The 21,395-nt window shown below is 43.9% G+C and overlaps 1 protein-coding gene, 1 long non-coding RNA gene and 24 other non-coding genes across 27 annotated transcripts; 1 reads left to right on the top strand and 25 right to left on the bottom strand.

Annotated features, from left to right (window-relative positions):
* Positions 1 to 22: 22 nt before the first annotated feature.
* trnar-acg (transfer RNA arginine (anticodon ACG)) lies at positions 23 to 95 on the bottom strand. Its single transcript has one exon. It is a non-coding gene; the product is annotated as a tRNA-Arg (tRNA).
* A 124-nt stretch (positions 96 to 219) lies between these two features.
* Positions 220 to 308, bottom strand: trnay-gua (transfer RNA tyrosine (anticodon GUA)). Its single transcript is given in 2 exon segments — positions 220 to 255; positions 272 to 308. It is a non-coding gene; the product is annotated as a tRNA-Tyr (tRNA).
* A 604-nt stretch (positions 309 to 912) lies between these two features.
* Positions 913 to 985, bottom strand: trnak-cuu (transfer RNA lysine (anticodon CUU)). Its single transcript has one exon. It is a non-coding gene; the product is annotated as a tRNA-Lys (tRNA).
* Positions 986 to 1,374: 389 nt separating this feature from the next.
* On the bottom strand, positions 1,375 to 1,447 carry trnar-acg (transfer RNA arginine (anticodon ACG)). Its single transcript has one exon. It is a non-coding gene; the product is annotated as a tRNA-Arg (tRNA).
* Positions 1,448 to 1,571: 124 nt separating this feature from the next.
* On the bottom strand, positions 1,572 to 1,660 carry trnay-gua (transfer RNA tyrosine (anticodon GUA)). The gene is given in 2 exon segments: positions 1,572 to 1,607; positions 1,624 to 1,660. It is a non-coding gene; the product is annotated as a tRNA-Tyr (tRNA).
* A 604-nt stretch (positions 1,661 to 2,264) lies between these two features.
* On the bottom strand, positions 2,265 to 2,337 carry trnak-cuu (transfer RNA lysine (anticodon CUU)). Its single transcript has one exon. It is a non-coding gene; the product is annotated as a tRNA-Lys (tRNA).
* Positions 2,338 to 2,726: 389 nt separating this feature from the next.
* trnar-acg (transfer RNA arginine (anticodon ACG)) lies at positions 2,727 to 2,800 on the bottom strand. The gene has a single exon. It is a non-coding gene; the product is annotated as a tRNA-Arg (tRNA).
* A 123-nt stretch (positions 2,801 to 2,923) lies between these two features.
* On the bottom strand, positions 2,924 to 3,012 carry trnay-gua (transfer RNA tyrosine (anticodon GUA)). Its single transcript is given in 2 exon segments — positions 2,924 to 2,959; positions 2,976 to 3,012. It is a non-coding gene; the product is annotated as a tRNA-Tyr (tRNA).
* Positions 3,013 to 3,612: 600 nt separating this feature from the next.
* trnak-cuu (transfer RNA lysine (anticodon CUU)) lies at positions 3,613 to 3,685 on the bottom strand. Its single transcript has one exon. It is a non-coding gene; the product is annotated as a tRNA-Lys (tRNA).
* A 389-nt stretch (positions 3,686 to 4,074) lies between these two features.
* On the bottom strand, positions 4,075 to 4,147 carry trnar-acg (transfer RNA arginine (anticodon ACG)). Its single transcript has one exon. It is a non-coding gene; the product is annotated as a tRNA-Arg (tRNA).
* An 819-nt stretch (positions 4,148 to 4,966) lies between these two features.
* On the bottom strand, positions 4,967 to 5,039 carry trnak-cuu (transfer RNA lysine (anticodon CUU)). The gene has a single exon. It is a non-coding gene; the product is annotated as a tRNA-Lys (tRNA).
* A 389-nt stretch (positions 5,040 to 5,428) lies between these two features.
* trnar-acg (transfer RNA arginine (anticodon ACG)) lies at positions 5,429 to 5,501 on the bottom strand. Its single transcript has one exon. It is a non-coding gene; the product is annotated as a tRNA-Arg (tRNA).
* Positions 5,502 to 6,318: 817 nt separating this feature from the next.
* On the bottom strand, positions 6,319 to 6,391 carry trnak-cuu (transfer RNA lysine (anticodon CUU)). Its single transcript has one exon. It is a non-coding gene; the product is annotated as a tRNA-Lys (tRNA).
* Positions 6,392 to 6,780: 389 nt separating this feature from the next.
* Positions 6,781 to 6,853, bottom strand: trnar-acg (transfer RNA arginine (anticodon ACG)). Its single transcript has one exon. It is a non-coding gene; the product is annotated as a tRNA-Arg (tRNA).
* Positions 6,854 to 7,673: 820 nt separating this feature from the next.
* Positions 7,674 to 7,746, bottom strand: trnak-cuu (transfer RNA lysine (anticodon CUU)). Its single transcript has one exon. It is a non-coding gene; the product is annotated as a tRNA-Lys (tRNA).
* A 389-nt stretch (positions 7,747 to 8,135) lies between these two features.
* trnar-acg (transfer RNA arginine (anticodon ACG)) lies at positions 8,136 to 8,208 on the bottom strand. Its single transcript has one exon. It is a non-coding gene; the product is annotated as a tRNA-Arg (tRNA).
* An 827-nt stretch (positions 8,209 to 9,035) lies between these two features.
* On the bottom strand, positions 9,036 to 9,108 carry trnak-cuu (transfer RNA lysine (anticodon CUU)). Its single transcript has one exon. It is a non-coding gene; the product is annotated as a tRNA-Lys (tRNA).
* A 389-nt stretch (positions 9,109 to 9,497) lies between these two features.
* Positions 9,498 to 9,570, bottom strand: trnar-acg (transfer RNA arginine (anticodon ACG)). Its single transcript has one exon. It is a non-coding gene; the product is annotated as a tRNA-Arg (tRNA).
* Positions 9,571 to 10,393: 823 nt separating this feature from the next.
* trnak-cuu (transfer RNA lysine (anticodon CUU)) lies at positions 10,394 to 10,466 on the bottom strand. The gene has a single exon. It is a non-coding gene; the product is annotated as a tRNA-Lys (tRNA).
* A 390-nt stretch (positions 10,467 to 10,856) lies between these two features.
* On the bottom strand, positions 10,857 to 10,929 carry trnar-acg (transfer RNA arginine (anticodon ACG)). Its single transcript has one exon. It is a non-coding gene; the product is annotated as a tRNA-Arg (tRNA).
* An 815-nt stretch (positions 10,930 to 11,744) lies between these two features.
* On the bottom strand, positions 11,745 to 11,817 carry trnak-cuu (transfer RNA lysine (anticodon CUU)). Its single transcript has one exon. It is a non-coding gene; the product is annotated as a tRNA-Lys (tRNA).
* Positions 11,818 to 12,206: 389 nt separating this feature from the next.
* trnar-acg (transfer RNA arginine (anticodon ACG)) lies at positions 12,207 to 12,279 on the bottom strand. The gene has a single exon. It is a non-coding gene; the product is annotated as a tRNA-Arg (tRNA).
* A 124-nt stretch (positions 12,280 to 12,403) lies between these two features.
* trnay-gua (transfer RNA tyrosine (anticodon GUA)) lies at positions 12,404 to 12,492 on the bottom strand. The gene is given in 2 exon segments: positions 12,404 to 12,439; positions 12,456 to 12,492. It is a non-coding gene; the product is annotated as a tRNA-Tyr (tRNA).
* Positions 12,493 to 13,094: 602 nt separating this feature from the next.
* trnak-cuu (transfer RNA lysine (anticodon CUU)) lies at positions 13,095 to 13,167 on the bottom strand. The gene has a single exon. It is a non-coding gene; the product is annotated as a tRNA-Lys (tRNA).
* A 145-nt stretch (positions 13,168 to 13,312) lies between these two features.
* LOC144992540 (uncharacterized) lies at positions 13,313 to 15,043 on the top strand. The gene is made up of 2 exons (XR_013656572.1): positions 13,313 to 14,487; positions 14,704 to 15,043. It is a non-coding gene; the product is annotated as an uncharacterized LOC144992540 (long non-coding RNA).
* On the bottom strand, positions 14,484 to 20,880 carry LOC144992538 (uncharacterized). Of its 2 annotated transcripts, none has more exons than XM_078949258.1 (8): positions 19,667 to 20,880; positions 19,229 to 19,573; positions 17,397 to 18,989; positions 16,718 to 17,275; positions 16,387 to 16,439; positions 16,053 to 16,306; positions 15,669 to 15,914; positions 14,484 to 15,403 (listed from the first exon to the last, which is right to left on the bottom strand). In XM_078949258.1, the coding sequence occupies exons 1-8, from the start codon at positions 20,331 to 20,333 to the stop codon at positions 14,749 to 14,751; spliced, it is 4,371 nt and encodes a 1,456-aa protein (XP_078805384.1). In that variant the 5' UTR covers positions 20,334 to 20,880; the 3' UTR covers positions 14,484 to 14,748. The 2 variants fall into 2 exon arrangements, with proteins under 2 accessions (XP_078805384.1, XP_078805383.1); XM_078949257.1 differs by having other exon boundaries at positions 16,613 to 17,275; positions 19,667 to 20,879.
* Between the last annotated feature and the right edge of the window lie 515 nt (positions 20,881 to 21,395).

Below are 21,395 nucleotides of genomic sequence, written 5' to 3'. Positions count from 1 at the left end.
CAATGTGGAAGTGACCAAAAGCCGAGCTAGCTAGGAGTCGAACCTAGAATCTTCTGATCCGTAGTCAGATGCGTTATCCATTGCGCCACTAGCCCCATGCGTTTGTATTCACGTGGCCCGCAGAGCGCAAAGATCCTCTTTTGCTTTTTCAGCCAATGAAAGGCAAAGGTCCATTTGCCAAAGAAAAAAGACAGTCAGCCCACCTTAAGTGAAAGCTCTTCCTTCGAGCCGGAATTGAACCAGCGACCTAAGGATACCTGTCCCGCTTCATCTACAGTCCTCCGCTCTACCATCTGAGCTATCGAAGGGAATGGAGCAGTAGTTTTCCAGGCCTCTTTATGGATATACCATGTCCCACAGACTCCTTGAAAGGGACCCATTGTGACTCAGGCCTTCTGCTAACAGGGGATGCTAGTGCGACACTGAACCATCAAAGGCAAGATTTGGTGAAATGTCTTGTCTTGAGCAAGCATCTGTGACTTGGTGTACCTTGATAACATCACTCCCTATATGCAGTTTAGCTAATTTGGTTCTTAGTTCTTGCTAGTCATTGATGTTTTTCCCCTATCCCAAGGTTCTGCTAAAGAGAGGTGTAAGCCTCTGTCTCCTTCATCCAATGCAGCTTGCTGAGGAATTCTGTGTCCATACAAACATTTTTCAATGATCTTTTTGCAAAGAATTGGCATGTTTCATAATGATTGCTGAACATTGACAGGCACGTTAAGAACTACTCATTTAAGGATCATCAAACACCTTTAGTGATTCTTAGCAACCAATTCCTGGTGGAGTAACTGAAGCTTATTGTTGGGGAGGGGGGGCTTGGAAGATGACCAGAGCACCATTTTACTTGTGCAATGGCACAACAAACAAATAGCTTAACTGAAATCATACTGACAGCTTCAGTCAAGTCATCGCCCGACGTGGGGCTCGAACCCACGACCCTGAGATTAAGAGTCTCATGCTCTACCGACTGAGCTAGCCAGGCATGAAAGTCTTTCAGAGCCCTTGAAGAAAAAAAAACAAGGTACTAATCCAATGAGATGTGAACGACACATCTATTGCGTTTACAGCTGAGTACATTCAACCTTCTGGTGAAATTATTTTGGCGCATGCAACAAGATAGCGAAGATTATCAGATAACAGCTCACTTGTGCAAATATGATGTCTGAAAGATTGTGCAAAATGGTGGCCATAAAAGCCGAAAGAGGCACTCGAATGTGACGGAAGATGAGATGTTTTCTGTGAAAGACAAGGTGAGGGTAAGCTTTGGGTCTAGAAACAGGGTGATTGTTGAGTGTGTCTTATGGGATTTTCACGATTTGCAGTGTGGGTTGGCTAATTGCTCATTTTAGCAATGTAGAAGTGACCAAAAGCCGAGCTAGCTAGGAGTCGAACCTAGAATCTTCTGATCCGTAGTCAGATGCGTTATCCATTGCGCCACTAGCCCCATGCGTTTGTATTCACGTGGCCCGCAGAGCGCAAAGATCCTCTTTTGCTTTTTCAGCCAATGAAAGGCAAAGGTCCATTTGCCAAAGAAAAAAGACAGTGAGCCCACCTTAAGTGAAAGCTCTTCCTTCGAGCCGGAATTGAACCAGCGACCTAAGGATACCTGTCCCGCTTCATCTACAGTCCTCCGCTCTACCATCTGAGCTATCGAAGGGAATGGAGCAGTAGTTTTCCAGGCCTCTTTATGGATATACCATGTCCCACAGACTCCTTGAAAGGGACCCATTGTGACTCAGGCCTTCTGCTAACAGGGGATGCTAGTGCGACACTGAACCATCAAAGGCAAGATTTGGTGAAATGTCTTGTCTTGAGCAAGCATCTGTGACTTGGTGTACCTTGATAACATCACTCCCTATATGCAGTTTAGCTAATTTGGTTCTTAGTTCTTGCTAGTCATTGATGTTTTTCCCCTATCCCAAGGTTCTGCTAAAGAGAGGTGTAAGCCTCTGTCTCCTTCATCCAATGCAGCTTGCTGAGGAATTCTGTGTCCATACAAACATTTTTCAATGATCTTTTTGCAAAGAATTGGCATGTTTCATAATGATTGCTGAACATTGACAGGCACGTTAAGAACTACTCATTTAAGGATCATCAAACACCTTTAGTGATTCTTAGCAACCAATTCCTGGTGGAGTAACTGAAGCTTATTGTTGGGGAGGGGGGGCTTGGAAGATGACCAGAGCACCATTTTACTTGTGCAATGGCACAACAAACAAATAGCTTAACTGAAATCATACTGACAGCTTCAGTCAAGTCATCGCCCGACGTGGGGCTCGAACCCACGACCCTGAGATTAAGAGTCTCATGCTCTACCGACTGAGCTAGCCAGGCATGAAAGTCTTTCAGAGCCCTTGAAGAAAAAAAAACAAGGTACTAATCCAATGAGATGTGAACGACACATCTATTGCGTTTACAGCTGAGTACATTCAACCTTCTGGTGAAATTGTTTTGGCGCATGCAACAAGATAGCGAAGATTATCAGATTACAGCTCACTTGTGGAAATATGATGTCTGAAAGATTTTGCAAAATGGTGGCCATAAAAGCCGAAAGAGGCACTCGAATGTGACGGAAGATGAGATCTTTTCTGTGAAAGACAAGGTGAGGGTAAGCTTTGGGTCTAGAAACAGGGTGATTGTTGAGTGTGTCTTATGGGATTTTCATGATTTGCAGTGTGGGTTGGCTAATTGCTCATTTTAGCAATGTGGAAGTGACCAAAAGCCGAGCTAGCTAGGAGTCGAACCTAGAATCTTCTGATCCGTAGTCAGATGCGTTATCCATTGCGCCACTAGACCCATGCGTTTGTATTCACGTGGCCCGCAGAGCGCAAAGATCCTCTTTTGCTTTTTCAGCCAATGAAAGGCAAAGGTCCATTTGCCAAAGAAAAAAGACAGTGAGCCCACCTTAAGTGAAAGCTCTTCCTTCGAGCCGGAATTGAACCAGCGACCTAAGGATACCTGTCCCGCTTCATCTACAGTCCTCCGCTCTACCATCTGAGCTATCGAAGGGAATGGAGCAGTAGTTTTCCAGGCCTCTTTATGGATATACCATGTCCCACAGACTCCTTGAAAGGGACCCATTGTGACTCAGGCCTTCTGCTAACAGGGGATGCTAGTGCGACACTGAACCATCAAAGGCAAGATTTGGTGAAATGTCTTGTCTTGAGCAAGCATCTGTGACTTGGTGTACCTTGATAACATCACTCCCTATATGCAGTTTAGCTAATTTGGTTCTTAGTTCTTGCTAGTCATTGATGTTTTTCCCCTATCCCAAGGTTCTGCTAAAGAGAGGTGTAAGCCTCTGTCTCCTTCATCCAATGCAGCTTGCTGAGGAATTCTGTGTCCATACAAACATTTTTCAATGATCTTTTTGCAAAGAATCGGCATGTTTCATAATGATTGCTGAACATTGACAGGCACGTTAAGAACTACTCATTTAAGGATCATCAAACACCTTTAGTGATTCTTAGCAACCAATTCCTGGTGGAGTAACTGAAGCTTATTGGGGGGGGGGGCCTGGAGGATGACCAGAGCACCATTTTACTTGTGCAATGGCACAACAAACAAATAGCTTAACTGAAATCATACTGACAGCTTCAGTCAAGTCATCGCCCGACGTGGGGCTCGAACCCACGACCCTGAGATTAAGAGTCTCATGCTCTACCGACTGAGCTAGCCAGGCATGAAAGTCTTTCAGAGCCCTTGAAGAAAAAAAAACAAGGTACTAATCCAATGAGATGTGAACGACACATCTATTGCGTTTACAGCTGAGTACATTCAACCTTCTGGTGAAATTGTTTTGGCGCATGCAACAAGATAGCGAAGATTATCAGATAACAGCTCACTTGTGGAAATATGATGTCTGAAAGATTTTGCAAAATGGTGGCCATAAAAGCCGAAAGAGGCACTCGAATGTGACGGAAGATGAGATCTTTTCTGTGAAAGACAAGGTGAGGGTAAGCTTTGGGTCTAGAAACAGGGTGATTGTTGAGTGTGTCTTATGGGATTTTCATGATTTGCAGTGTGGGTTGGCTAATTGCTCATTTTAGCAATGTGGAAGTGACCAAAAGCCGAGCTAGCTAGGAGTCGAACCTAGAATCTTCTGATCCGTAGTCAGATGCGTTATCCATTGCGCCACTAGCCCCATGCGTTTGTATTCACGTGGCCCGCAGAGCGCAAAGATCCTCTTTTGCTTTTTCAGCCAATGAAAGGCAAAGGTCCATTTGCCAAAGAAAAAAGACAGTCAGCCCACCTTCAGTGAAAGCTCTTCCTTTGAGCCGGAATTGAACCAGCGAACTAAGGATACCTGTCCCGCTTCAACTACAGTCCTCCGCTCTACCATCTGAGCTATCGAAGGGAATGGAGCAGTAGTTTTCCAGGCCTCTTTATGGATATACCATGTCCCACAGACTCCTTGAAAGGGACCCATTGTGACTCAGGCCTTCTGCTAACAGGGGATGCTAGTGCGACACTGAACCATCAAAGGCAAGATTTGGTGAAATGTCTTGTCTTGAGCAAGCATCTGTGACTTGGTGTACCTTGATAACATCACTCCCTATATGCAGTTTAGCTAATTTGGTTCTTAGTTCTTGCTAGTCATTGATGTTTTTCCCCTATCCCAAGGTTCTGTTAAAGAGAGGTGTAAGCCTCTGTCTCCTTCATCCAATGCAGCTTGCTGAGGAATTCTGTGTCCATACAAACATTTTTCAATGATCTTTTTGCAAAGAATCGGCATGTTTCATAATGATTGCTGAACATTGACAGGCACGTTAAGAACTACTCATTTAAGGATCATCAAACACCTTTAGTGATTCTTAGCAACCAATTCCTGGTGGAGTAACTGAAGCTTATTGTTGGGGAGGGGGGGGGCTTGGAAGATGACCAGAGCACCATTTTACTTGTGCAATGGCACAACAAACAAATAGCTTAACTGAAATCATACTGACAGCTTCAGTCAAGTCATCGCCCGACGTGGGGCTCGAACCCACGACCCTGAGATTAAGAGTCTCATGCTCTACCGACTGAGCTAGCCAGGCATGAAAGTCTTTCAGAGCCCTTGAAGAAAAAAAAACAAGGTACTAATCCAATGAGATGTGAACGACACATCTATTGCGTTTACAGCTGAGTATATTCAACCTTCTGGTGAAATTGTTTTGGCGCATGCAACAAGATAGCGAAGATTATCAGATAACAGCTCACTTGTGGAAATATGATGTCTGAAAGATTTTGCAAAATGGTGGCCATAAAAGCCGAAGGAGGCACTCGAATGTGACGGAAGATGAGATCTTTTCTGTGAAAGACAAGGTGAGGGTAAGCTTTGGGTCTAGAAACAGGGTGATTGTTGAGTGTGTCTTATGGGATTTTCATGATTTGCAGTGTGGGTTGGCTAATTGCTCATTTTAGCAATGTGGAAGTGACCAAAAGCCGAGCTAGCTAGGAGTCGAACCTAGAATCTTCTGATCCGTAGTCAGATGCGTTATCCATTGCGCCACTAGCCCCATGCGTTTGTATTCACGTGGCCCGCAGAGCGCAAAGATCCTCTTTTGCTTTTTCAGCCAATGAAAGGCAAAGGTCCATTTGCCAAAGAAAAAAGACAGTCAGCCCACCTTCAGTGAAAGCTCTTCCTTTGAGCCGGAATTGAACCAGCGAACTAAGGATACCTGTCCCGCTTCAACTACAGTCCTCCGCTCTACCATCTGAGCTATCGAAGGGAATGGAGCAGTAGTTTTCCAGGCCTCTTTATGGATATACCATGTCCCACAGACTCCTTGAAAGGGACCCATTGTGACTCAGGCCTTCTGCTAACAGGGGATGCTAGTGCGACACTGAACCATCAAAGGCAAGATTTGGTGAAATGTCTTGTCTTGAGCAAGCATCTGTGACTTGGTGTACCTTGATAACATCACTCCCTATATGCAGTTTAGCTAATTTGGTTCTTAGTTCTTGCTAGTCATTGATGTTTTTCCCCTATCCCAAGGTTCTGCTAAAGAGAGGTGTAAGCCTCTGTCTCCTTCATCCAATGCAGCTTGCTGAGGAATTCTGTGTCCATACAAACATTTTTCAATGATCTTTTTGCAAAGAATCGGCATGTTTCATAATGATTGCTGAACATTGACAGGCACGTTAAGAACTACTCATTTAAGGATCATCAAACACCTTTAGTGATTCTTAGCAACCAATTCCTGGTGGAGTAACTGAAGCTTATTGGGGGGGGGGGGGGGCCTGGAGGATGACCAGAGCACCATTTTACTTGTGCAATGGCACAACAAACAAATAGCTTAACTGAAATCATACTGACAGCTTCAGTCAAGTCATCGCCCGACGTGGGGCTCGAACCCACGACCCTGAGATTAAGAGTCTCATGCTCTACCGACTGAGCTAGCCAGGCATGAAAGTCTTTCAGAGCCCTTGAAGAAAAAAAAACAAGGTACTAATCCAATGAGATGTGAACGACACATCTATTGCGTTTACAGCTGAGTACATTCAACCTTCTGGTGAAATTGTTTTGGCGCATGCAACAAGATAGCGAAGATTATCAGATAACAGCTCACTTGTGCAAATATGATGTCTGAAAGATTGTGCAAAATGGTGGCCATAAAAGCCGAAGGAGGCACTCGAATGTGACGGAAGATGAGATCTTTTCTGTGAAAGACAAGGTGAGGGTAAGCTTTGGGTCTAGAAACAGGGTGATTGTTGAGTGTGTCTTATGGGATTTTCACGATTTGCAGTGTGGGTTGGCTAATTGCTCATTTTAGCAATGTAGAAGTGACCAAAAGCCCAGCTAGCTAGGAGTCGAACCTAGAATCTTCTGATCCGTAGTCAGATGCGTTATCCATTGCGCCACTAGCCCCATGCGTTTGTATTCACGTGGCCCGCAGAGCGCAAAGATCCTCTTTTGCTTTTTCAGCCAATGAAAGGCAAAGGTCCATTTGCCAAAGAAAAAAGACAGTCAGCCCACCTTAAGTGAAAGCTCTTCCTTTGAGCCGGAATTGAACCAGCGAACTAAGGATACCTGTCCCGCTTCAACTACAGTCCTCCGCTCTACCATGTGAGCTATCGAAGGGAATGGAGCAGTAGTTTTCCAGGCCTCTTTATGGATATACCATGTCCCACAGACTCCTTGAAAGGGACCCATTGTGACTCAGGCCTTCTGCTAACAGGGGATGCTAGTGCGACACTGAACCATCAAAGGCAAGATTTGGTGAAATGTCTTGTCTTGAGCAAGCATCTGTGACTTGGTGTACCTTGATAACATCACTCCCTATATGCAGTTTAGCTAATTTGGTTCTTAGTTCTTGCTAGTCATTGATGTTTTTCCCCTATCCCAAGGTTCTGCTAAAGAGAGGTGTAAGCCTCTGTCTCCTTCATCCAATGCAGCTTGCTGAGGAATTCTGTGTCCATACAAACATTTTTCAATGATCTTTTTGCAAAGAATCGGCATGTTTCATAATGATTGCTGAACATTGACAGGCACGTTAAGAACTACTCATTTAAGGATCATCAAACACCTTTAGTGATTCTTAGCAACCAATTCCTGGTGGAGTAACTGAAGCTTATTGTTGGGGAGGGGGGGGGGCTTGGAAGATGACCAGAGCACCATTTTACTTGTGCAATGGCACAACAAACAAATAGCTTAACTGAAATCATACTGACAGCTTCAGTCAAGTCATCGCCCGACGTGGGGCTCGAACCCACGACCCTGAGATTAAGAGTCTCATGCTCTACCGACTGAGCTAGCCAGGCATGAAAGTCTTTCAGAGCCCTTGAAGAAAAAAAAACAAGGTACTAATCCAATGAGATGTGAACGACACATCTATTGCGTTTACAGCTGAGTACATTCAACCTTCTGGTGAAATTGTTTTGGCGCATGCAACAAGATAGCGAAGATTATCAGATAACAGCTCACTTGTGCAAATATGATGTCTGAAAGATTGTGCAAAATGGTGGCCATAAAAGCCGAAGGAGGCACTCGAATGTGACGGAAGATGAGATCTTTTCTGTGAAAGACAAGGTGAGGGTAAGCTTTGGGTCTAGAAACAGGGTGATTGTTGAGTGTGTCTTATGGGATTTTCACGATTTGCAGTGTGGGTTGGCTAATTGCTCATTTTAGCAATGTAGAAGTGACCAAAAGCCGAGCTAGCTAGGAGTCGAACCTAGAATCTTCTGATCCGTAGTCAGATGCGTTATCCATTGCGCCACTAGCCCCATGCGTTTGTATTCACGTGGCCCGCAGAGTGCAAAGATCCTCTTTTGCTTTTTCAGCCAATGAAAGGCAAAGGTCCATTTGCCAAAGAAAAAAGACAGTCAGCCCACCTTCAGTGAAAGCTCTTCCTTTGAGCCGGAATTGAACCAGCGAACTAAGGATACCTGGCCCGCTTCATCTACAGTCCTCCGCTCTACCATCTGAGCTATCGAAGGGAATGGAGAAGTAGTTTTCCAGGCCTCTTTATGGATATACCATGTCCCACAGACTCCTTGAAAGGGACCCATTGTGACTCAGGCCTTCTGCTAACAGGGGATGCTAGTGCGACACTGAACCATCAAAGGCAAGATTTGGTGAAATGTCTTGTCTTGAGCAAGCATCTGTGACTTGGTGTACCTTGATAACATCACTCCCTATATGCAGTTTAGCTAATTTGGTTCTTAGTTCTTGCTAGTCATTGATGTTTTTCCCCTATCCCAAGGTTCTGCTAAAGAGAGGTGTAAGCCTCTGTCTCCTTCATCCAATGCAGCTTGCTGAGGAATTCTGTGTCCATACAAACATTTTTCAATGATCTTTTTGCAAAGAATTGGCATGTTTCATAATGATTGCTGAACATTGACAGGCACGTTAAGAACTACTCATTTAAGGATCATCAAACACCTTTAGTGATTCTTAGCAACCAATTCCTGGTGGAGTAACTGAAGCTTATTGGGGGGGGGGGGGGGGGGGGGGGGGCTTGGAAGATGACCAGAGCACCATTTTACTTGTGCAATGGCACAACAAACAAATAGCTTAACTGAAATCATACTGACAGCTTCAGTCAAGTCATCGCCCGACGTGGGGCTCGAACCCACGACCCTGAGATTAAGAGTCTCATGCTCTACCGACTGAGCTAGCCAGGCATGAAAGTCTTTCAGAGCCCTTGAAGAAAAAAAAACAAGGTACTAATCCAATGAGATGTGAACGACACATCTATTGCGTTTACAGCTGAGTACATTCAACCTTCTGGTGAAATTGTTTTGGCGCATGCAACAAGATAGCGAAGATTATCAGATAACAGCTCACTTGTGGAAATATGATGTCTGAAAGATTTTGCAAAATGGTGGCCATAAAAGCCGAAAGAGGCACTCGAATGTGACGGAAGATGAGATCTTTTCTGTGAAAGACAAGGTGAGGGTAAGCTTTGGGTCTAGAAACAGGGTGATTGTTGAGTGTGTCTTATGGGATTTTCATGATTTGCAGTGTGGGTTGGCTAATTGCTCATTTTAGCAATGTGGAAGTGACCAAAAGCCGAGCTAGCTAGGAGTCGAACCTAGAATCTTCTGATCCGTAGTCAGATGCATTATCCATTGCGCCACTAGCCCCATGCGTTTGTATTCACGTGGCCCGCAGAGCGCAAAGATCCTCGTTTGCTTTTTCAGCCAATGAAAGACAAAGGTCCATTTGCCAAAGAAAAAAGACAGTCAGCCCACCTTAAGTGAAAGCTCTTCCTTCGCGGCGGAATTGAACCAGCGACCTAAGGACACCTGTCCCGCTTCATCTACAGTCCTCCGCTCTACCATCTGAGCTATCGACGGGAATGGAGCAGTAGTTTTCCAGGCCTCTTTATGGATATACCATGTCCCACAGACTCCTTGAAAGGGACCCATCGTGACTCAGGCCTTCTGCTAACAGGGGATGCTAGTGCGACACTGAACCATCAAAGGCAAGATTTGGTGAAATGTCTTGTCTTGAGCAAGCATCTGTGACTTGGTGTACCTTGATAACATCACTCCCTATATGCAGTTTAGCTAATTTGGTTCTTAGTTCTTGCTAGTCATTGATGTTTTTCCCCTATCCCAAGGTTCTGCTAAAGAGAGGTGTAAGCCTCTGTCTCCTTCATCCAATGCAGCTTGCTGAGGAATTCTGTGTCCATACAAACATTTTTCAATGATCTTTTTGCAAAGAATTGGCATGTTTCATAATGATTGCTGAACATTGACAGGCACGTTAAGAACTACTCATTTAAGGATCATCAAACACCTTTAGTGATTCTTAGCAACCAATTCCTGGTGGAGTAACTGAAGCTTATTGGGGGGGGGGGGGGGGGGGGGCTTGGAAGATGACCAGAGCACCATTTTACTTGTGCAATGGCACAACAAACAAATAGCTTAACTGAAATCATACTGACAGCTTCAGTCAAGTCATCGCCCGACGTGGGGCTCGAACCCACGACCCTGAGATTAAGAGTCTCATGCTCTACCGACTGAGCTAGCCAGGCATGAAAGTCTTTCAGAGCCCTTGAAGAAAAAAAAAACAAGGTACTAATCCAATGAGATGTGAACGACACATCTATTGCGTTTACAGCTGAGAACATTCAACCTTCTGGTGAAATTGTTTTGGCGCATGCAACAAGATAGCGAAGATTATCAGATAACAGCTCACTTGTGGAAATATGATGTCTGAAAGATTGTGCAAAATGGTGGCCATAAAAGCCGAAAGAGGCACTCGAATGTGACGGAAGATGAGATCTTTTCTGTGAAAGACAAGGTGAGGGTAAGCTTTGGGTCTAGAAACAGGGTGATTGTTGAGTGTGTCTTATGGGATTTTCATGATTTGCAGTGTGGGTTGGCTAATTGCTCATTTTAGCAATGTGGAAGTGACCAAAAGCCGAGCTAGCTAGGAGTCGAACCTAGAATCTTCTGATCCGTAGTCAGATGCATTATCCATTGCGCCACTAGCCCCATGCGTTTGTATTCACGTGGCCCGCAGAGCGCAAAGATCCTCGTTTGCTTTTTCAGCCAATGAAAGACAAAGGTCCATTTGCCAAAGAAAAAAGACAGTCAGCCCACCTTAAGTGAAAGCTCTTCCTTCGCGGCGGAATTGAACCAGCGACCTAAGGACACCTGTCCCGCTTCATCTACAGTCCTCCGCTCTACCATCTGAGCTATCGAAGGGAATGGAGCAGTAGTTTTCCAGGCCTCTTTATGGATATACCATGTCCCACAGACTCCTTGAAAGGGACCCATTGTGACTCAGGCCTTCTGCTAACAGGGGATGCTAGTGCGACACTGAACCATCAAAGGCAAGATTTGGTGAAATGTCTTGTCTTGAGCAAGCATCTGTGACTTGGTGTACCTTGATAACATCACTCCCTATATGCAGTTTAGCTAATTTGGTTCTTAGTTCTTGCTAGTCATTGATGTTTTTCCCCTATCCCAAGGTTCTGCTAAAGAGAGGTGTAAGCCTCTGTCTCCTTCATCCAATGCAGCTTGCTGAGGAATTCTGTGTCCATACAAACATTTTTCAATGATCTTTTTGCAAAGAATCGGCTTGTTTCATAATGATTGCTGAACATTGACAGGCACGTTAAGAACTACTCATTTAAGGATCATCAAACACCTTTAGTGATTCTTAGCAACCAATTCCTGGTGGAGTAACTGAAGCTTATTGGGGGGGGGGGGGCCTGGAGGATGACCAGAGCACCATTTTACTTGTGCAATGGCACAACAAACAAATAGCTTAACTGAAATCATACTGACAGCTTCAGTCAAGTCATCGCCCGACGTGGGGCTCGAACCCACGACCCTGAGATTAAGAGTCTCATGCTCTACCGACTGAGCTAGCCAGGCATTAAAGTCTATCAGAGCCCTTGAAGAAAAAAAAACAAGGTACTAATCCAATGAGATGTGAACGACACATCTATTGCGTTTACAGCTGAGTACGTTCAACCTTCTGGTGAAATTGTTTTGGCGCATGCAACAAGATAGCGAAGATTATCAGATAACAGCTCACTTGTGCAAATATGATGTCTGAAAGATTGTGCAAAATGGTGGCCATAAAAGCCGAAAGAGGCACTCGAATGTGACGGAAGATGAGATCTTTTCTGTGAAAGACAAGGTGAGGGTAAGCTTTGGGTCTAGAAACAGGGTGATTGTTGAGTGTGTCTTATGGGATTTTCATGATTTGCAGTGTGGGTTGGCTAATTGCTCATTTTAGCAATGTGGAAGTGACCAAAAGCCGAGCTAGCTAGGAGTCGAACCTAGAATCTTCTGATCCGTAGTCAGATGCGTTATCCATTGCGCCACTAGCCCCATGCGTTTGTATTCACGTGGCCCGCAGAGCGCAAAGATCCTCTTTTGCTTTTTCAGCCAATGAAAGGCAAAGGTCCATTTGCCAAAGAAAAAAGACAGTCAGCCCACCTTAAGTGAAAGCTCTTCCTTCGAGCCGGAATTGAACCAGCGACCTAAGGATACCTGTCCCGCTTCATCTACAGTCCTCCGCTCTACCATCTGAGCTATCGAAGGGAATGGAGCAGTAGTTTTCCAGGCCTCTTTATGGATATACCATGTCCCACAGACTCCTTGAAAGGGACCCATTGTGACTCAGGCCTTCTGCTAACAGGGGATGCTAGTGCGACACTGAACCATCAAAGGCAAGATTTGGTGAAATGTCTTGTCTTGAGCAAGCATCTGTGACTTGGTGTACCTTGATAACATCACTCCCTATATGCAGTTTAGCTAATTTGGTTCTTAGTTCTTGCTAGTCATTGATGTTTTTCCCCTATCCCAAGGTTCTGCTAAAGAGAGGTGTAAGCCTCTGTCTCCTTCATCCAATGCAGCTTGCTGAGGAATTCTGTGTCCATACAAACATTTTTCAATGATCTTTTTGCAAAGAATCGGCATGTTTCATAATGATTGCTGAACATTGACAGGCACGTTAAGAACTACTCATTTAAGGATCATCAAACACCTTTAGTGATTCTTAGCAACCAATTCCTGGTGGAGTAACTGAAGCTTATTGGGGGGGGGGGGGCCTGGAGGATGACCAGAGCACCATTTTACTTGTGCAATGGCACAACAAACAAATAGCTTAACTGAAATCATACTGACAGCTTCAGTCAAGTCATCGCCCGACGTGGGGCTCGAACCCACGACCCTGAGATTAAGAGTCTCATGCTCTACCGACTGAGCTAGCCAGGCATTAAAGTCTTTCAGAGCCCTTGAAGAAAAAAAAACAAGGTACTAATCCAATGAGATGTGAACGACACATCTATTGCGTTTACAGCTGAGTACGTTCAACCTTCTGGTGAAATTGTTTTGGCGCATGCAACAAGATAGCGAAGATTATCAGATAACAGCTCACTTGTGCAAATATGATGTCTGAAAGATTGTGCAAAATGGTGGCCATAAAAGCCGAAAGAGGCACTCGAATGTGACGGAAGATGAGATCTTTTCTGTGAAAGACAAGGTGAGGGTAAGCTTTGGGTCTAGAAACAGGGTGATTGTTGAGTGTGTCTTATGGGATTTTCATGATTTGCAGTGTGGGTTGGCTAATTGCTCATTTTAGCAATGTGGAAGTGACCAAAAGCCGAGCTAGCTAGGAGTCGAACCTAGAATCTTCTGATCCGTAGTCAGATGCGTTATCCATTGCGCCAAGGACTGCGCCCATCAGTTGAGGTAAAGCTTTCAAGTTTTGTAGGAACGCATGCAGAGGCCGCGGGTTCGAACCCCGCACCGGACGCGTTCGAACTGGTTTTTTTTTTGGCCTCGTGGCTTTCTTAACCTCTTCTGCCAAGTTTGCCAGGCCTCATAGCAAATGAGATTTGTTAATAATAAAGTTATAAACTATATGACATTAATAATGGAATTATAAACTATATGAAAATTAAGATTTTTTTTCACCTTTTTGTAACAGTGACTTTATTTTTTTATATTTATATTCACCCTATTTGTTGGTCATTTCATTCTGTAATTTGAAGTTAGATTCCTTTAGACTGGAGTTTGAAGAGAAAATGAATTTAAATTTCTATTTATTTGAAAACATTATAGAGATTGACAATAAAGTTTGCTTTGAATCTTGAAACAAAATGAATTGTCTAATTAATGTACTACAGCAGCATAACAATATAATTATTTGTGTAAAAACAACTACAGATGTAATGTATTGACAATCTTCTAAAATCTGACTGTTGATTTAAAAGATGAACACAAATTAAAATACTCAAGTGCTCATGTAAAAGTTCTTTAATGCAAATACCTCCGTAAATGGCATCCATATGACAGTTTTCTATCCAAAAATTCAATTATTATATTTTGATCAAATACTGAAATATTGAAATAGCAAATTTAAATGACAAATACAACTCAAAGCTTAAAAAACACAATAATTCTTACAGAAAACACCAACAAAATATTATAGAAAAAATATATAAAAGATGGTATCATCATTACAATGTTTAACTTTAGAAAAAACAAAATCTATATAGAAAAGCACAAAAATAAACCAATATAAAACAATAGGTGCTTTGGGATGTGCAAATTTTTCTGTGCAAGGACTGCTCTGTTTGTGGTGGTGCTGGTGGTGGTCCTTTTAAACAAGAACGACAACTTGAAGCTTAAAAAACACAATAACTCTTACAGAAAAAAAACCAACAAAATATTATAGAAAACATATATAAAAGATGGTGTCATCATTACAATGTTTAAAAAATTATATAAACCAGTATAAAACATTAGGTGCTTTGGATGTGCAAGTTTTTCTGTGCAAGGACTGCTTTTTGTTTAAAGTGGTGGTGCTGGTGGTGGTGGGTCATTTCCTCTCTTTTTTTTCCCATATCCACGCTTCTGTAGCTCAGCCCTCCAATTGTCAAATGACTGAGTCTCTGTTGCTTCACAAAACCAGTTCCCAAAGTACTGACGGTGGGATGGTGGCTGTCTGTTTCCACCGCATTTGCTGCACGTTATGGTTTCTGTTTTTTTTATGTATTTCCTTTTCATAATACCCATTTTTTCTGCTTCCATTTTCCTCTTTCGGTATTGTTGTGTCGTGTATGGCGTGCTGGAAAGAGGCTGAGGTGATGGCGGCACAGCAAGTATGATCGGCACGGCAGGAGGAGGAGGCAGGACAAAACTGAATGGGACATTTAAAACGGGAGGAACCAAAACCTGTGAGGTGGATCCTGATGGGATGATGAAGGGTGTAGAACTCAATTGGGGTGCTAGTGCCTGCAGCTGTGGCTTTGCCTTAAGTTTTGCCTCCCCAGCAGTGTTGGGCGGAAGCACAAAAATGTGCGGCTGAGCTGAGGTCCCCACCTGTAAAGGTGTTCCTTTCTGGAGTGGATCTGGAAGTTTTTCTGTAGCTGCCATGGAAGCAGCAGGTTGTGGGATGCCCTGGTTTAAAATTAGTTTTTCTTGTGCCCGGCACCGCCTGCTGTACCTGTAAATATGTGCAAAACGAAAAGGTTCAACAATAGAATCAAAACAGGGTAACAGCTCCAGCTGCCTTTGTGTTTATAAGATGCAAGACAAATGAAAAAGCCCCCCCTACTATTGTTTGATCCTATTTTTTGATTAAACTGTTTTGATTTTCCTCTATGCATTCTGGAGGATACAGCTTCTTATATTTTTCTGTTTGATGTTGTTGAAAATGTATTCATAAAGACTGAAAATGTCATGTATTAAAATCATTCTAATTTACTTACCATTGTGTGACTGTAGCAGCATTTACTTCTGGGAGCTGGATGGTGGTCTCACTCATAATTCTGGCATTTGAGACGACACACTCTCTAATCGTCCTGTACATTCGCACCACCATAGTGAACCGAGAAACCTTCTTCCCTTCGCATCGGACGGCGTTTGGGTACAAGGCACAGAGTCTCACAAAGATGGCCTCTGACACTCGGTTGCAGTCTGGCCACTGTGCAGGACTGTGAGCCCCGATAAAACACCTGAATGAAAAAAGAAGGGGAAAAGTAAGGACAAAAAAACAAGGATATATGATTTAAAGTGTTATTTTAAAACCAAACATTTTGTTTTGTGTCACTTCTTTTGGTGGCTCAGCTCTTGTGTGTTTTTTGTCTACTCACCTTTTTGTGCTTTCGACGCCGGGGGCTACAATTTTTTTGGTTGCTCTAAATCTACCCTGCTTCAGGTGGGCTTGGTGACGCTGGGAGTAAACCGTTTTTTGTTTGTCATAATCCCCCAATGACTGCCACAGGGAAACGATCCGGTTTGACTCCTCTGCAGTCACCACAAGGTTATTGTGCCGGAGGCCGACCAAGAAATCAGCCAGCTCCTGCACGGCCCCATAACCCTCCACGTTGTCAGGGCCGACAGAATCCTATAAAACAAGAACAACAATTAGTGAATCAAATTAAAAGAAAAAAGACATTTATGCTTTTGAAAAGAACTTAGTCTTACGTCACATGAAGAGTCCAACTGTTGAGGGGTTGCTGGCAGATCTGTTTTGGAGGCTGTAAAAGAAAAAAGCAAATCCCTTAATAAACAGTAACATGATAAATCCTTATAATGAAAGCACTCCTAGACCTTTTTCCCATTTGCAAAACAAAATACCGGTAAATAAATAAAAAACATACATACTACTTTACTTTTTCTTTTTTCAATAGAAAAGTTGAACTAAACTCACTGCTCTGTTCAGCGGGGGATAAGACACAAGGGGGAACAGAGGTGGTGGCGGAAGGTGATGAAGAGGGAGATGGTGATGTAGGTCCAGGCGCTGAGTGTGTCGCACTCGTTGAAGGACCCTCAGGAGGAGGAGGAGACCAAGAGGGGCCAGGCTGAGGGTCTGGAGCTGACAGACTGCTGGTGGGTGCCAAGGATGACGTTGAAGAGACTGTGAAGGTCCTCACTGGCTCCAAAGTGGCCACAGTGAAGTCTTCAAACTCTTCGGGTTCATTGAAGCTGTCTTCAATCTCCATGTCCATTGTCTCAGACTCTTCAACAGCCTGTCTGTAATCTTGGAGAACTTTACCAGTTTGCTGGTAAAGGTACTCCACCCCTAGAAGTTCACCTGTAAAAGGCAAAGCACTCATTAGAAGAAGAAAAAAGGTTTTGAAGTTCTTTTCAAAAAAAGTGTGCATACCTGTGTATTTCCTTGGCCCAGTATAGGGAACAATTTCCTGGCCAAGGACCTCCTCAGACAAACTGTTAGCAGCATGCCGCAGGAGATGGTCGTAGGAGCATGGCTGCTGCTGCTTGTCTGATGTGGCGGCTACAGCGCGGTCTTCATTCCACCTGGCCAGCCCATCTAACAGGTAGGCCTGGAAGAAGACATCACTTGCCAGGGTGCCTGTAGTATCCATGGAAAAAACAAAACACACGTTTCCATGCATTAATACATATGGCTTTCTATATTTTTTACAATATTTTAGGATTTTTGTGTTTCAAGGAAAGATAAAAGAACAACTTACCAGGGATGAACCTATTCAGGTGAAGATGAAAAGATTCAAGGGATGTTGAACCTCTGGCACAGCGGTATGTGGGCAAACGATGTCCTCCTTTCAGGATTGTTCCCGTCCTGGTGTACAGCTGGATGCCTGGGGGGTCCTGGATGCAGGCCACATGTTTTGCCTGAGCAGCTAAAATGCCAGCCATGCGTTCCGAGTTGATCAGAGGGACCCCCAGAGTGTCGCGGCCATTGTCCCCATCAAAAGCTTGGATGAGGCTTTTGATGAGAGCCAGAGTCTCCTGAGAGCCACGTGTCGTTCTCCTGCAGTGCAGGGCTAACTCACTGCGGCTAATGGACCGCAGCACGTCAGCATCTGAGGGATTGGTGAGCCTGGCAGAAAGTTCGGAGCGCTTTGCGATCTTGAGGGCTGTCAGATCTTCCTCATCCCACATAAAGAGACAGTGGCTGAGGCGCCTCATGAAGGATGCATACAGCTGGTGTGAATCAGTGGTGCAGCCCACCGAAAACCTTCTCATGAAGTGCCATATGTCCAGGCGGATGTGAAGGTCTTTCCACTTCTGGAACATTCGCCGAAGAAGCGTGTTTCCACAGCAGTCTCTGTCGACGTAAAGCACTTCAGGGGGAGGTACCCCAGCCACTGCATATCTCCTTATTAGCCCTTCGATCATTGGCCCCAAGCCAAAACCTTCGCTAGCAGTGAGCACAGACATTATTATTTGGCCGTGCTCATTGCCAACATTTGTTGCCCAGGTCGCTGTTCCAAAACCCCTTCCAGCCAGTTTCCGAGCCACTTTCTTGGTGGAGTCCAGCTTCAAGATGCGTCCATAAGTTGATGTTACTGAGGCCTTGACCTCAGTCAGCCTCTGGAGAACATCTTGGGCGTAGACCTGCATCATCCACCTGTGCTTTGGAACAGTAGGCATTGGAGGGGGAGGTGAAAACGTGACTGGTCTTATGAGACCCTTTTCAACAGCCCCTTTGACTTGTTTACAGTCCGTCAGGTACTGGACAGTCTTCTTCAGCCACACTTCTGAATGACTCTCCTGCACCTTCTTCCTAATCTGGCTGCTGCTGTTTCCCAGACCCCTCTGGCGCATCAAAGTGACCACCCTCAGGTCACAGGCAAGCTTGGATGTGAGGATGCAGGGAAACTGCCCCCTGTGCCCCACATCCAGCTGGGAGACGATGGCATGGCTCCAGCTGATGACCTTTCTTTTGCATATTTTGCAAACTAAATATTCAGATGCCACAAAGTAAGTTATGTCCAGAGAAATAACTTGCCTGATCTTCTGATGAACACCAGATGAGGTCAGAAGCCCTTTGTGGCAATCTGAATGAGGACATGTCAGCTTGACTTGCCAGAGTTTTCGGGGCATCCAAAGGAAGAGGGGGCTGCCAAAATAGTCTTCGGGCTGAGGGACATTGGTGACGTGCAATGGGAATTGTGGAGGATACCACCACAGTCTGTCCACCCTGCTGAAGTCCAGTTCAGGATGTCCTTGCGCTGTCCATTTGAAAAGAGCTTTGGACATCCATCTCTGGTCCACCTCAGGCAGTGTGTGGAGCCAGCCGGCTGGAAGACACACTCTTTGTGCTGAGAGGAAAAAGAGAAGGTAAAAAGTCTATTAATAGAATTTGTGCATGGATAAAATTTAAAATTTCAGGGGACACTTAAACCTTAAAGCTTTTTCAGTCAGAGCAAATGCAAAAGGGTTTTGTTTAAATATATAAATAAAAATGTTGGTGTCAGTGGTGTGTGTGTGTGTGTTTTTTTTTTTCTTTAAATGCATGCTTGAGTAAATACATAAAAAATTCTATATAAAATGTACATACTTGCTGAGTGAGATTTATCCCATCTGAGTGCTTCTGCCAGAAGCGTGCTGTCGTCCACTTCACTCGACACGGGTGGAAATGTGGTGGGAGTTTTTGGACCTGCAGCGGTGGAGAACTCCTCACTGGCTTTAGGGCCAAAGGCTGGTGGTGTCTGTGGAGGATTGATGGAGGTTTCCACAGTTGGGTGTGGGGAAGAGGGTCCTGCTACTGGGAGGGAGGAGGAGGAGGAGGAGGGGGAGGCTTCGAGGGTGAAGGGGGATCCTACAAGCGCAGGTGAGGAAGAAAGGGATCCAGCTGGCTTGTTTAAAGTTGTGGATGTGGAATGTGGCCGTGCATGTATCAAAGCTGAAAAAACAACAACAACACAGCATTAACATCCACTGCCAATAAGATTTAATGTAACTCAGGGTTTGGAAAAAAAGAGAATTGTTTTCTTACAGGGTCTGACTTTAAATGGGGACGCCAGCCTTTTTACAGCTTTCTCAATGTTTTTGTCCTTGGCCAAATTACCCACTAATAGGGAAGAGAGAGACGCGGTGGAGATGGGCTGAGGAGTTTTGGGGTGTGATGGTGAACTGGGAGGTCTTGCAGCAGAAGGATTAGACGTTGATGGAGTCTGAGAAGAAGAGGATGCCATCGATGGTCCCGGCTGGCTGGACAAACTAGGCTGTGTCTTCTCTCGTGACCACTGCTCCTCTTTCATCGCCACAGCAGTTTTGGCAGATGGAAACATTTCCATGTATTCTCTGAAACTTTCTTTGTTGCTGGCATGATCCTTGGTGTCTTTACTACCCCCTGTTGGATCTCTCTTCATAGCAGCAACAAGGTAGGCAGCATAACCTAAAGCATTTTCCAGCAGCCATTTGAATGTCTGGCCCTGGAAAATACCAAACTGGATCTCAAAGAAGCCAAGAAGATGCTTTCTGTTGGAAAGATCTCCCTGATGATCCAGCAGGTTCTTTGTTGCCTTTTCCAGTACTGCTTCCGGGGACAAGGGCTTCATCCATGGCTTTCCTTTTTTTGCCTTCTTATAGGAATAGGCTTCCGATGAGTCTGACAAATTCAGAATGCCACTAGCCAGTCTTCTGAATCTGGGTTCCATCATAAAAGCTGAATGAATCAAATGAGAAAAGCAGATTGTAAACCATAAACTGAGCTGTGCAAACACAAGATGAGAAAATAAAATGCTACAGATTGAAGGCTTTAATACAGTTTTATTTGATTGGATGGATACATGTATTATTTACTTTGATTTTTTTGTGAGTTCTTAAATACCAATTGCTTGTTTTTTGCGGAATGTTATTAATTTAAATTATTATTAATTATTATTATTATTAATTACTATTATTCAAAACATTAAACACAACAAAAGAAAATAACATATTGCAAAGCTTGAGGACAACAGTCTGACTCATTCCCGAAATAATTCATTCATAAATTTTTCTTATGTTTAATAATAAAAACAACAAAAATAACTTTGAACAAATAAAAGTATTCGTGTGCATGTGTGAAAGTACTCGCTAGTAAAACATGCGGCCGAAAGGCAAATAACAAACACAAAGAAGCAGCAATCGACACGTAAAAGGTCCGGTTATTATTCATATTTGAGCAGCTGATGCTCTGATTTTATTTTTGGCCTGACGTTTTCAATACAGTAAATGACCAACGTGAAAAAAACCGCTGCTTGCTAAAAAGTTCGGTTACACATTTCAGTTAGCCTCGCTTTCAGACGATTAAAAAAGATTTACTTGTTATTTTACTACACGGTCAGTGGAAAAACCCCGCTGGTTGAACAACAACAATGGAGGACACTTACTGTAAATGACCAAAGGAAAACAACCTTTCTAGCGGAGTACGACAGGTAATACCATCAGCAAAAACGTGTTATTACGATAGCACAAACATTTAAAAGTAAATTTCACAATGACAACTCCGTACTTACTGTGAAAAGTCGTGATCAACGTTGAAAACGGGATCAAATCTTGCTTCGACACTTTTAGCGATGTTCGCAAATGCAAATGAAGCGCTCTTTTTTTTGTTTTTTTTTTTTTTTTTCCTTCAAGCGCTCTTCTCTCTTCTTGCATCTCATTGGTTAGTCCTTTGTCATCGCCCCGGACATTCATCGTGGCAACTGATTGGGTAATTCTAGGTTACTCTTGGGCGAGAT

This window comes from Oryzias latipes, chromosome 6 (genome assembly GCF_053564925.1).
Source record: "Oryzias latipes strain Hd-rR chromosome 6, Olatipes_Hd-rR_3.1".
NCBI lineage: Eukaryota > Metazoa > Chordata > Actinopteri > Beloniformes > Adrianichthyidae > Oryzias > Oryzias latipes.
Note: the sequence above shows the minus strand (reverse complement) of the source record. Positions and strands in the feature narration are given on the sequence as shown.